The following is a 14,927-nucleotide window of genomic DNA, read 5'->3' on the forward strand; positions in this document are numbered from 1 at the left end:
TTTTGCACGAATAAAACAAGTAAATTTGTAAGAATGCAACAATAATTATCGCATAATTGTAGCAACTTTTCATTATGCTGTAGTAGTGGTAAAGTACAGAGCAGAAGTAAATGCATATTAGAAATGCATATAAAAAATCTTCCTTTGGAAATGCTCTTTTTCACTTTTTGTAGATTCTTGTACCAAATCTCTATTATTATACATTTGTCAGGTGTGAACAATATTTCTAATACTTTATCCAACAGCTGGGGATTTTTCAGTTAATTGTGTTTAATAAAATCATACATATTTCTGATTACAAAATTTGTGAAGTAATTGCAAATACGTGTAATATTAACATGTATTTGTGATGACATAAACATACATTTAGTTCATCTTCAGCCTATATTGAATAGCTGCCACATATGGCATTAAGAAGTTGTCACTAAAACCTATGTAAACACAATGTTAAACAGTTCCAATGGAAACTTAGATGACTCCTGATACAAAATGAGATTTCCAAACAAACTTTACCAATATAGATGAAATTCAGTTTTGTTATTTGATGATCAGATGTTGAAAGCAAAAGCTGAATTAGGTTGGGTATAATGGTATTCTAGTCTCAGTCTAGTATCAGTAGTTAACTAAACTTTAGATAAACTGTTTTGTCATTTTTGGTAATGAACAAAGTATAAATAATTCCTTCTCAGGCAACTATTGAGGTGTCTTGAACTAGTGGAGAAATAAATTCCTCTGAGCTTTGTACTTTACAAAAATTATTTGTGGAATATCTAATTGGAGTGCAAGTATTTAGTCAAAAGCTAATTATTAGTTCTTTTGTTTTTGAAATTCTTGAAGGAAATTGTATAAACATTCCTGGCTATATAGGTGAGCAGCAGTACATAATAAGATTTTTTAGGATGGTTCAAAATGGGAGAATATTGCTAATTGCTCTTGAAGCTAAGAGAGAAATAGCTTTCTCATTTACACATTTACCTCTGCAGGATTCCAATTTTTCCTTAATATTCTGTGCAAATGAGAGACACTTTACTTTTTGTGAAGTTGAAATGATTAGGTAATTTGAGCAGACTTGAAGGTAAGGCCTTTATTTTGTATGTGAGACATCGACGTTCATATCCCATTCTTTCATATCTTAGGTGAGTCCACTGGTTATTGAGCTTCTGACTATTTGATAGTCCTCTCATTCATTGATTCATTCATTTTTCATCAAGGAAACAGCAATTCTAATTTGTAACTGATTAAGTATTTATTACAGTATAAGCCTATGTTTTCCAGATCTTAGGGATAACTTCTAAAACCAACTAAAAACATTTTTTTAATCAATTAAATACAATAATAATACAATTTAAAATTCAGTATTTGAATACTGACTACAACTTCTGCTTTTTTCCACTGTTGCGAATCCTGAATACTTTGCATCATCTTAAGAAGAGATAAAAAAACAAACAACCCAGTACATCCAAGATTAATTATTATTAATTATTAATTATCAATTATTTTCTGTGAAATTTAAACATAAGATTTAGAACTATGCATATGACTAGCTTTTGTAGCCTTTGAAGGAGACTAACAATTCAAGCAGAAAATGGTTGTTGTCAATCATTTCTGTTTTCGTATTTATCTCCATTTATTTCCATGTAAAAGAAAAATTGAAATTCAGTTATGCTACTCTTATGTTAAGTTCCTTTTTTTTTTTCTAAGTTCACTTTTTCAGCATAGTAAACTATGTAAAGTGTTGGCTAAACATAGATTTTTGGTTGTCAACTTTCAAGGAAATATGCATATGAATTAACTGAATACATAGACCTAATATAGTTTCATTTGCACCACAAGATCTAAGTGGGGCTTACAGCTCATCATTAGGACACAATATGTTAAGTATTTGTACTTAGTGCAAATTACGATAATTTTAGAAAATGTTTATTGTAGTTTTACAAGTATTCACTGAAGTGTGGATTTACTTTGATCAGAATTTATTACACTGAAGCCAATGAATATATTGAAGAAGTTATGTTTTTTACTTAGATTAAATGCTTAGTATGGGTCTTTATATAAGTAAAGTTTCTATGTAGAAAATATACATCAAATGTTTGTCGTGTTCAATGTCCTTGAGTAATTAATCTAAATCATTCATTCTGCAAATTAGTTTTAAATAATGGCTTATCTCTGAAACCTTCAATTCCAAAGTGCCCATGCTTCAGTTTGCATGTGAAGAGCTGCATCTAAAGTAAGGTGCCTAAATACTGCAGTTTTCTATCTGCATTATACCTCCAGTGTGAGCGTATTAATTTCCTGCCTGAAACCTTTGCTTTTTAGTCTCAGACCATTTTGCTACTGAGAGACTGAGAAAATCACACCAATCACATTGCCCCAGAGCAACCCTACCTGCTTTCTTTACTGTTTTATGTATTTCTATAGGAAAAATCCAGTTTCATCATACTTTATATATATATATTGTTATTATTAGTTACAAGTACTTAGTTCAATTACACTTCAAACCATTTATTAAAATTGACGACCTTGAAGAGCTAAACAATCAAGATGTGATCCAGAGCATTCTGATTCTTTTGGGTCTCTAGTTTGCACAAGATAGATTGGAATAACTGCAGACTTTTTATGATTGATAATCTGTCTAGACAAATATTTCTGGGATTTGTTTTCATGCTGGCAGTGAGCCACCCTCCCAAGATCTTAGTGGTGAACCGTAGCAAAGTAATCCCACAAAGATACATTTAAATTTTGGCTATGTATATGTTGTGAAAGAGTTAAGAACTGCATGGTTGTTGGTTTTTTTTTATAGCAATTAAGTTTTCAGAATATAAAGTCTGTTACCAAGGTCTTTGCAATAGTAAAGCAATCTTGATTAAGGACTCATATTTTTCTTTGGAATGTAGATACTTTAACTTAACAATGAATTTTGCAATGAGTTAAATTGCAAGCCTAAAAAATGATAAATAATTTAGAAACTCTTCTTTAAAACCTGTAACTCTGAGGACAAATTGGCATTAGAGTCTAGCACTTGCAAAATTGTTGCACCTCTCCATATTCACTTGATGTTTCCAAAAAGCCTAGGGAAAGGGCAAGGCAGTAAGATTCAACTGTGCCTGTGACACTGCTATGCTACATAATCTGTGCACATCAAAATTCTATACAGATTCGTTGTCAATACATTTGAGGTGATTTGCTTGCAAGAATAATGTGAGTGGGACAATGTTAATATATGGTTGATTTTTTTTTTCTCAGCAAAATAATGGTTTTTTTTTATTATTCTTCAGTCATCAATTTTTTTAGCCTATACTCTCTGCAGAATGCACAGGCTGGTCTTTTCATTCCTGTCAGTTACTAAGTCATTAAAAAGTTCCACCGTTGTTCTGTGAGCTAACTCATAAATCAAAAAGGATAATTTGCTTATTACATAAATGACAGCGTTGCCTCTGTGTACACATACATAAATGAATATAAATCTAGCACCAAGTACCAACCATGTAATTCTACTCTTTATGAAAGTCGTTATTTCTCAAAGGCTGAATTTCAATAACCAGTAAATGGAGCAGAAATTAGTAGTTTACACTGGTCTCTGAATTCTGAATATTTAGTTCCAGTTTCAGTTGTAATGTGTGACTAGTTTTACTTGCGCTGGAGATATTACTTTGATCTGCTTTTTGCTTTTTTTAAAGTGTATTTTAAACATCTGGTGTGTATAAAACTGCTATGCTTAAAGAAAAATGTCTATAAGTACAGAACTAGAGTTCTGTCATTTTTGGCTTTTTTGTCCCTGGAGCGGCTGTTCTGCTTTGACCAGTAGTTTGTCTTCACGGTTGGTTCTCCCTTAGCTAGTCTTAACTTATTCTTTGCAATGGAAGCTGGTAGTTGGAGTAATTTTATTCAGTTAGAGTTTTGATTTTACATCCTTTGCACATACTCAGTGCCCTTGCTATTTTACTTCCTCTGAAAGGTTCACTACCATTCCAACTCACATTCCTTTGAGTTCAGTTCTCTAACTACTTCCTTTTGAGCTACACTTGAAAGAGCTTGAAGGTTCAAGTCTTTTCTCTTAATCTTTGTCTAGAATTCCACTCATCTCAAAGTAGGTCTTGGCTATGATTCTGTAAGTCAGGGAATACAATTATTGTATTCTTTGTTATTTCTGTAAAAAAAAAAAAAAAAAAGCATTTTAATGTGACTAAAAGCCTAAAATACATTTCTTCCATTAAGGAAACTATGTTGTTCACTTTAAATCCTGATTTGTATTGTTATATAAGTACTATTCACACACCAAAAAAATCACATTTTTCTTGCACTGTTTACGAAGTAATACTGAACTACGTGATCTAACTTCCCACTGGAGCACTACAAAAGCAGTGTTGCTATATAATGAATTTTAAAGGTACTTTCCTATAGCTTCGATTATGTTCTGCATTTTTAAGTAATGCTGATCCATGTCAACCATTTGCTCTAGTCTCAGTCCCTTTCCGTGTTTCTTGATTACAGTGTTTTACTGCAGTAAATTCTAGTTGGATGTTTCTCCATTTCCTTACTAAAATGGAGATAAGTTACCTGCATTTCTTTCAGTGTAAAGTAAAAGGCAGATGTTCCTTGAACTTCTTGTTCAGAGCTCACTCTTTGAGCATAAACTATTTACCGTGGGAACTGTTATACTTTCAGATTTGGTGGTGAGTGAGGAGAAAGAAAACAAGTGGGATTATGTCTTTGTATAGTGCAGTCTGCTTGAACAAAACCATCTTTTTGTCCAAATTTCAGTTTTTTAAGGTGGGAAAATGGCTTATAATTTTAAATAACTGCTGCTGTATATAAAAAATGTTAACAGTGTTTTAGAAACAGTTGTGATTTATTTTTTTTATCAGATTATGCCAGTTATCTTTGACACTTCTCATCGATTTTTGTCTGACCCTGCATTATTCTATATATCTTTGCATTAATTCTCCTCTTTCAAATATTAAAGATGCGGTTTTCTCATAAGGCTGACATTCTGCTCAGTTATTTGCATCTTTATATCTCGTTTCCTCCTTCAGAAACACAAAGAGCCACTGGCCTTTTAATTATTCAGTTTTGCTGATTACAGTGGTGGATAGGATCTAAAAGCACTCAAATGCTTCAACCTCATTGGAATTTTTTGCGTGCTATTATAGATGGGATTTCAACTTGGAGTAAAAGGAATTCAGGCTTTATAGACATGTTCCTGTCTCTTAAAGGTAGCAAAATTTCCAGAAAATGTCAGGTTTGAAAATAAAATTCTTCATAGCATATATATGAATACTTTTATGTATGCTGCTTTTCCTGCGTGTGGTTCTTAAGAACACTCAGCATTGTTGGGTTTTTTTTGTTGTTTTTTTTTTTTTTTATAGCACATAGATTTATTTCTTTTCTTGTGACACCTCCAAAGCTTCAGCAGTAATGAAACTGCTTTCTGTATGGTTTGGTAAGATATATATAATATGCATTGTTTTCTGGAGATTAAATCCTAAAACTTCATTTCTTTTAGAACTCACTCCTTTCTCTCCTGAATACTCCATACCAGTAGAGAACTTTACAATGATTATTTTTCTTTATTGTTTTATTTATGAAAATGTGTCTTAGAAGATGAATAATGATGACTTTCTGCCTTATGTACTTTCACATTTAATTCTATTCTGGGACTTCTTGTTCAGGACATTTTCCCTTTAACACTGTAAAACAGTATTAAACATTCTGTGGATCTACTTCCAGCTCCTGGTAGGATTAGTTTTCCAAAGGTTATTCATTATTTACCAAAATTTCTAAACATTTATCTCATTTAAAAACCAAGATATCTTTTGTGAAATATTTAAATAATTGAAAATATTGTATTGTATTTAACATTTTTGAAATGTTTTTTAAAATAATTTTTAAACAATATTTTTTTAAATATATAATTTTTAAACAATTACGGAAATAATTTTTAAACAATTACGGAAATAATTTTTAAACAATTACGGAAGCACTGATCATATTGACCACTATTTACACATCAATTAAGAGATATTGTTTGTATATTCTTAATAGAATTCAGCACTCAGAGCACATGAAAATGTTCTAACCCTAAAAAACAGCAACTGTTCCTAGCATATTTAACTATCAACTATAAGTGCCCCAGAAAGTTTCCTTTATCTTATTAGCAGTGATAGAATGTAAACAAATCACGTTTTACATATATTTCGACTCATTTTTTTTATTTATTGTTAACTGAAAAGTCTTTCACATGATAGCTCTAGGCTATTTTCATTACACAGTGCACATGCTATCTTTATGATTTTTAAATTTACAATTCACAATGGTTTACAGGCCAGATTGGCAAAGTTCTGCAACGATTGGTGCAGGGGACTCATGCTCCAGGAAAAGGGAAGGGGAAATGGGAAAAGAGAGATCAGTCTAGAAACAAAACAGCAGCAGCGATCTGAGGAGGAAAGCTAGTTTACTAAATAAGATATCAGAAAGCAAAATACCACAATATAATACAATATAATTGAAATTGAAGCTAATAAATCAGATAAAATGAGCAAGAGAGAGTGCCCGATAAACCGAAGGCCTTACACTAACGCTGAAGGTGAGATGGCAGCGAGCATCTGCTGCTGAGTTGATCCAAAAGGAAAGAGTGTCTTGTGACACGCAAACAGAGTCAGAGATTTAGGCTAGCAGCTTCAGATGGAAAGTTGATATTTCAAAAATTTTGAAAGGCTGGGATCTCAATTTAAGTAATCAAAATGAGCATCATGCAAAAAGAATAGTTACTTTAAAATGTGAGTTTTTAAAACAAAATTAATTTATTCTTTGTCAACAACGATGTGTTAAAATGGACATTCAGGCATGTCAGCGCTGAGAAGCCTGAATTTTTAAATGCTTTGAGATCTGTATGTGAAATTCAGCTACGGATAAGCAGAAGTCTATTATTTCAAGTATTCAATCCAGATTTTGAATAGAAATGCTAACATATATATGAAGAAACATTAATAGCCATCAATACAGGATTCAGTTATATGTTTCATCTGTGATCATTTATTTTGATGTGTTTTTATTTTCAAAGTAACTGGACTTCATTTTATTTGTGTGTTTTAGGCACTGAAGGGGCAGTGTTTGGGCACTCCGTGGAGACACCCCATATCAGAGCAGAGCCTTCTCAAGACCTCAAGTAGGTGTTGTTCAAAGAGTTGTTTTAAAATCAAGTGTTTTTCAAAACTAATTACATCTTGATTAAAAGCAAATAGTTGTATAGTAGTCTGTACTGCCTACTTTATGATTCTTACATATCCAAAACACTGTTAGACTCCAATTTATTCTAACTAGTAAAAAAAGACCCACATCTGTCACACAAAATGGAAAATACATTACATTTTGAAATGACTTTTCTCCTATGGCAGAATCCTCAACTATACATTCCCCAGAATAGTCAGACACTTTTAGAATTAATTGACAACTGCACTGTTTAATAGCATCAGTTGCAGATTTTATTTTCTTGTGAGCTGCCATTGAGTATATGTCTGGATAAGCAGCTTATTATTATTATTATTTTTTTTTTAACTACTGTTTGCATGTTGATGGGTTTTTTGAGTACTTCGTGCACATACTTCAGAAATTCATTATCAAATTTGTCTACGCTTACAAATCTAAAGATCCCAGAGTTTGCTGCACTTATTCACAGAAGTACTAAAATAAGTTAGAATTGCTTTTTTTTTAAACTTATTAAAACATCTCTATACCAAGAAAGATTCAATTTAGAAAGCTGTATGGTGAAAGCTTTATCTTGAAGTACATGCTATTGCCCCAGTAAATACTGATCTGTAAGTTATACAGTTAAGGAGAATACATGACTATCAGAAAATTGAAGATATATCCTTGTTTTTCTCTCTACAAAAGTGGTAAGAAAAAGTCTTTATTTTTGAATTCTGCTAAGATTTCTAAATCTTATTTATTTCTCAATTCACTTGCCAAGCATTGATTGCAGGGAATTGCTACAGGGAAGTACTTGTTAAAATATGCTAGCTAGTTTGCTAAGATATTTAGGGTCCTTGATCAGTAAGAGCCATTGCAGAAATCATACACAAAAAGCTGTCCATGAAGAAAGATTTTAATAGAGGGCGCGAAACTTGGAGAAGGAAGCTAGAACTTAATTTCAAAGAATGTGAAGACCATGCTTTGTCTAATGATTTCAATGATTAAATAATGTATGAAAATGTAAATGTATGATAGAATGGAAAGGCCCATGTCTTCAGGACATGGACATTTAAAACAGGTGTTTTAAAAAAAAGAAAACAACCCTCTGCTTGAAGGTTACTTGTGCACCTTCAAGCAGAACTAGTTTAGGTGTTTTTTATTCTTACTATATTTCATATGTAATGTATTGTGGAGGGTTTTGTACAATATGTGCTGCTATGCTGCTAAGTGGTAGTTAGGATTCAGTGATATTCTGTTTTTAAAATGAAGACAACTAGTATTAGGACAGAGATTAATTGGCTTCTGGCATAAATCTTTCGAGAAGGTAACCTGCAGACCTTTTTTAAGCTTTTAACTTAAAAGAACTTCAAATAATTGCAGCTTTGTATGATCGTTTCTGACAGTAAAATGCAATTAGACACTCAGATCGTATACGTCTTTGAAAACTCCAGTTACCACATTTTTATCTTACTTCAAATGATTTTAAAAAATCCTTAAAAAATAAAAATAAAAAATTCAAGCCCTGCAGTTCCTTTCTCCATAAATACAATGATTTTTTTTGCTAATGTTACATATGTTGTCAGAAAACAGTGATTTAATATTGAAATGATTGTTTTCCAAATATGCTGAAATAAATCAACCCAGATATATAACACATCCCAGTGGCCTCAGTGACTCCCACTATTACAAACAAAACACTGTCAGAGCCGATTTTCTGGCATCAGGCCCAGTTAATAAAACTACACTGATATTGTGAGATGATTTTATCTTCTAAAATGGAACAGTTGCATCCTAAATACAACAGGTCTTTGTCTCATGTTACATGACAAAGAATACCTGCAAAATATAGACAATTGAATTCCAATGTTCTGCTTTGGGTCTTTGCATTGTGTAAGGTTTTGACATACACTTAGTCAGAGTCTAGCAAATAATACTGGAAGTCTTAAAACATAGTATATGTATTTTTTTTTACCAAATGCAGTATCCCTGAGTCTTGGGACTTTTGAAGTTAATGATGATATAAATGGGAAGAAAGTTTGCTGAGCTTACATTAAAGTTCATTTTTTCAGTAGGTAGAGATGTTTGCAGTTTGTTAGCAGGATTCAGTGTATAAATGCAAATATAATATGTTCATTTGAATAGTTAAATACAGGTCTGAAAGACACCTAAATTTAATTTAATTAATTAGCTTAAAAATGATCCCTTAGTTTTTCATTTGAGAATATGTTTTTATGGTCAAATAATAAGCATCAGACATCGAGATATGTGTATATTTAAACAGCAGGTGTGTACTTCTATCAAAAAAGAGGCGATGGAATAAAATTCATAACAGTGGATATGTAAAACAACTGTTGAATTTAAAAAGTGGAAATTTTTGTCAACCTTAATTACTAAGAATGAAGCTGAACTATAAAATTTCAACTAAGACACAAGAGGCACAGCGTTTGAGCTGAAAGTTCCAAAATTTTATCTCAATCTCATCTGGATGAAGAGCCAGAAAGATGATGATTCATATTAGATTCAAATTTCTGAAGTTTTGCCTCTCCAACACTCCTTGTTCTATATCCAGAATTTGAAGTTTTCAGACAAAGAACCATCTGTAATGTATATTAAAAAATATGTTGTGTAAAAAGTAAAGTCAGGATTTAAAAACGTAAAAATATTTCCTTCCTATGTGCTCAACTACTTTATTCATTCACATATTACATTTTCAAATAGTAAGTAACAACGTTTTGCTTTCAGAAAATATTTTATACAAAATCCTTTGTGAAAGGTAAGCCCTTTTGTGTTGAAACCCAAAAACTAATTAAATCTGACTTTCATTAGCTGGGATAAGCAGCATAAAATAACCATGCCTTAGAAACGGGAAAATGATTTACATCTTAATAATTTAATCTTCATATTGCTCTTGCTAACTTTCCTTGTAAGAACACAGTTAGAGCAACTAAACCACCAGTATGATAGGTCCCCAAATATTAGTTTTAGGCTACATTAAAACATGGTGCAATAATAAGTAATATTTATTGATAAAAGAGGCAGACATTTCTTAAATGCTGATGGCTTTGACCTCAATAACCTTCTTAATAAGGAGATTGTTGTTGTTCTCTGGGGATAACTGCAAGATCAAATCTTAATAGTTTTTCTTCTTTTCTCTGTCAAGCCTCTCATACTATTGACTACTAGCTAATCCTACAAGCTAATGCTAGGCATAATGAGGTGGAAATTGATCAAGCACTAAGGAAGAACTAAGGCTAGTAGGATCCTACTTTAAGTTTGATAAGAATTCAGAATCTTGTAGCAGAGGTGTGTTTCACATAAGAGTTGTCCTGACGGTTTGTTAAGGGCCCTCTTTTGTCTCTTTAGGAGTAGTTTAATAATAAGATAAAGTATCTCTTCTATAAAACCATGAAACCATAGAATATATTAGAAGGTAATTTTGACAATAAATTGAGAAAAGAGAGTAACAAAAGAGTAGGGACACTTTTGCTCATCTATTTTATCCAGAATTCACCTAATAAAACAAATTTAATCAAAACTGTGGAGATAAGTTGTGCTTTTTCACTCTATTTCATACATTATTTTTAAGGACCTCTGCTTCTAGCTAACTTCTTAATACTAGTTTTTAATGAATTGATAATATTCAGTATGTATGTTTTTAGAGTTTACAGTTAGTGTTCAAATAGTTATTTCAGTGTTTGGGCATATGTGTTGCAAATATACACATTTGATTAGTTGAAAACAACAGTTGACTAGCTGTTGAAAATACACTATTTTTTGACACTTGCACAAAATTGAGATACCTGTAAAAACTGGGAAAATTGACACAATGTAATTAACTTTTTATATGTATTTATAAATGATTTTATATATACATATATAATGCAAAATACATTGAAATAAATAGAAAAGATAGGAATAAATTATAAATGTTAGTTCCTATTCAGATACAATAGAGTCTTAAACTAGAAGAGTGTCTCACTCACTCTAATTTATAGGAGGGAGAAGAGGTTATTTTTAAAATATATATATATGTATACCCAATGGTGAGATTAAGACACAACGGGTCAAATGTTAGACCAACCAGTTTTTTACAAATTCTAGTTTCTTAGAGATATGGGGAAAAGAAGAAGGGAGATAGAAAAAAGATAAGAAATAAAAGCGAAGGAGTCCTAGTAGAAAGCAAGAGAGGGAGAATCACCACCGTGGGTCCAGCGAGGTTCGTAGTTCAGACACTGATTCTCTGTAGCGATGGGTTGTTGGAGACTGTGTTGTTTTGTTGACGGCGATGACTTCTCTTTTCCTCCTTTTCCCTCTCTCTCTTCTTTCCTCTCTCTGTGTGCGAAGTGTGTGCATAGCGCCTTGGGTGTGCTTGTGCCTAGTGCGTGGGTATGCTTGCTTGTGCCCTCTTAAAGAAGGTTTAACTTTTTTTTTTTTTTTTAATAAGTACAAGGTGGTTTAGTCAGCTCATTTTGGAGAGGCAGTTCCTGGCTTCTTTGAATCTCCACGGGAACTCTTGTTTTTTTCTGGGTCTTGACAGCAGATAAGAGAGGGGTAGGGAAATGCCAAATTGTATCTTGCCTTCACAGGATTCAATGGTATCGTTCCCCAAACTCTGGTACCACTAAGCACTCCTGAGCAAAACACCTCCGAAGAAGTGCTTTCAAATGTAAACACTGTAGACAAAGGGTTGCCGGCTACATAACACCCACCTAGATAATTTGCAGTTGTCAGCTAAAGTTTTATCACCAGAAAAGCCTTACAAGCTTAAACTGTTCTTCTTAAAGAAGAACAGTTTTTGTCTTTCAAAAAGAGTAATTTAGTGTTCAGTGTGGATAACTGCATTTGACTCAGGAGAAGGAAAAATGCTCCAGTGGGAGATAGGATATGAAGGAAGAAAGTATTGCTGTCAATAGATAGGAAAATTCATTGAATTCATTAATTTGAGATGCTGAATAATGTATGTTTCTTGTCTTTTTGGTCAAATAACTGAAATTTATAAAGTTTTCAAATGAGAAAATAAGTACTTTGAGACTGATGGATTACTAAGAGTAGCTGTTGCAGTGAAATGTATGGAAAAATAGGTGAAAGGATTCATCTTGTAGGTCTTTTAGTCTGGATTCACTGGTATGCAATGCTTTGCAATATTATTTTGAAAGACTCTTAAAGGAAAGAATTATTAACAACTTGGAGATTAGTAAAAATTGGGGTGAAATAGAAGGTGGCTATATTGTGCTAATCCAAAGAAATATTTTTCACTCAATAAGGTATTTGGTATTCTACAACACAGTTGGAACACAGTGGAACTCAAGAGTATGATTGTATTAGATAAAATACTATATAGAACTGAGCGTGGTATGTGTCAGGTGCCAGAGAGTCTAGAATAGACTTTCAAAAGAACAAAGGGGATGATTAAAATTCTTTACTATCAGCAACTAGGTTATGTTTGTGCTGAGTTAATGAGCAACAAAGCAATTTTAGTCTGGTGATCAATGTGAAGGCAGATGAGGATCCCTATTTATGTGGAGCCCACTCAGGTCTGACAGCAGCTGTGACCAGCAGAGGCACCTCAAGTCCCAGTGCAATTAGAACCTCTCTGGAGCATCAAAGGTTGTCCCACGGCTGCTTCACCAATTGCGGACCTAAAATGCCACCAGGTGCAATGCTCAGGAAACTCTACGTCCACATAGTTTCAGAATATGACTAGAAAAAAGAGTATGCTTTGTTTAAATATATCATTTTCAGAGATATCCCAAATAGAAGTGTTGCACGAATTTTTAAATAGTAATTAAAAAATAGCTATCACTATTGAGGGGCTGATCCTAGTAAGGCCAGAACTCAATTCTAAAGTGGTTTGGACTCCAGATCAAATGCAGTCTTGTAATACTAGACCTGCATACTCCTCCATCTTGTTTTTCCGATCTGATATCCTATTTCTATAACACAAAACTTGTACATGTACTACAAATCAAGATCAAGCATTATTGCTGTAACAGCTACAATATTTTCATTTCCTATCTTCCTTATGTTTTTATTGCATTAATAAGAAGAGCTACTTATATTCTTTTCCATTTGGGCAACATTTCATTTGCATAGTCGTATAATAAATTTTTCACCAGAAACTTTTCTTCCCTATTTGTTCTTTTACTCCTTCCCAGCGGTACCTCAGTTTTCTGTGCCACTCTTTAGCCACTTACCCCCCTTACTTTGTATTGCAGAAAATAAAAGACTATCTCTCTTTCTGAAATAGTGCTTGCCATAAAAATGTGACAAAGAAAACACACCAAACCTTTTCTGAGTTTCTATATTTTTTCTTACCTGGTCTGTTTTCTTCTGCTGCTGTTCAGAAGCAGTCCGAGTACTGTCCGCTGGAGAGTGTATTGCAAGTTCTCTTCTGTGCTTAGTCTGCAAATTCAGCAGAATAATTTTTAACATGGGAAAAATTTCAAGATGCAAAACAAAGCTTTATCTCAGCTAAAATGTATCTACCTATGTCAATTTATAGACTTCAGGGGAAAAATATATATATATTATTCAAGAATTAGGGATGGTCTGGATTGTCTCATCTGAGTCAGTGGAAGCTAATGGAGTTCAAAATTAAGACCTTATGTTAACAATTTCTCATATGTTTCCAGTTGTTCAAAGAGCCCTATTTGGTTCTTCTTTGTCTCTTTATATTCAAATCCGGCTCCCACAGCCTCTTGAGAATTACCTGTGGTCAAATTGCTTCAATCACCTTCTGACGAGGCGTATTAAGAAAATATATTCTGAAACACAACTCGGATAATGGGAATGTCTTTGGTAGAAAACAAATTTCAGTTAATAATATTTAGAAAGAGGGTCAGCGTAGTGGTTATGCAGGTGTAGAGATTTCATCTCAAAACAAAAGCAAGGAAGATTTTGGGAAGGGAAATACTTTGGGTGGAGCAGAGATAGCTCTGAGATATCAGACTTTAGGAAATATTTCTTTCATATTTTTGATTAAGGACGTATCTTGGATTGTCTCGTATGCATATCTTTGTCCCACAGCCTGAAAGTTTAGACTTTCAAAGAGGTTGTTGTAAGAAATGAAAGCTCATGTTCTAATCCCTACATTTCTACCTATTTTCTTGATTTTGAGAAGATTGATTTTTAGTGCACTTTACATTCTAAAATGCATGAATTTTTATTCCCAGAAACTCCAGTTAAGTTTTTATTTTATGTTATTTTTAATATTCTGATTTTAGTTTCTTCCCTGTTTTTATATCTATGCTCTCACAACAATGCACGAAGTCCTCTTTAACGTTCCTCACAACACCTGATTATTTTGTCAAGCTTTAAATATTTGCTTTAAATATTTGCTTTCTTCAGCACACCTCACCTTTTATTTATGCTTCTTCATTTTTTCTGTCCTTTAATAACATCACTGAAAAAGACTCTCCAATGCCATTTTATTCCTCTCTTAATTTTCTTCCTCAGTAGCAATGTATATTCTCAGTTGACGTCGGGTTTTTTTGCCTCTGTCAGGATTTTTTTTTTAATTTGTTACATAAAATTAAAATACTCTGTAATTTTGTGTGTTGTTATTATAACGCAGACTCTGAACTGAGTAGCATGTATGGAGAAATTAGAACTCAGATCTGAGTACAACAAGGTGATTTCTGGGTTAATGAAAATTCCAGGAACTGTAATAAAGTCATGCTGACTGAGTGATATGTAAAGAATAGATAAAGTAGCAAACAAAATTCTGAAAGCTGTTGTAA

The 14,927-nt window shown here is 32.8% G+C and overlaps 1 protein-coding gene across 1 annotated transcript in view; it reads left to right on the forward strand.

Annotated features, from left to right (window-relative positions):
• SGCZ (sarcoglycan zeta) overlaps nt 1–14,927 on the forward strand; it is a 326,796-nt gene that overhangs the window by 296,449 nt on the left and 15,420 nt on the right. Inside the window, exon 7 of the mRNA XM_065737005.1 lies at nt 7,093–7,165. Within this exon, the coding sequence (XP_065593077.1) occupies nt 7,093–7,165 (73 nt within the window). The remainder of the gene's footprint in view (nt 1–7,092; nt 7,166–14,927) is intronic.

Source organism: Cyrtonyx montezumae, unplaced genomic scaffold (genome assembly GCF_038088225.1).
Source record: "Cyrtonyx montezumae isolate F1298 unplaced genomic scaffold, pur_monq_1.0 scaffold_2, whole genome shotgun sequence".
NCBI classification, from domain to species: Eukaryota; Metazoa; Chordata; class Aves; order Galliformes; family Odontophoridae; genus Cyrtonyx; species Cyrtonyx montezumae.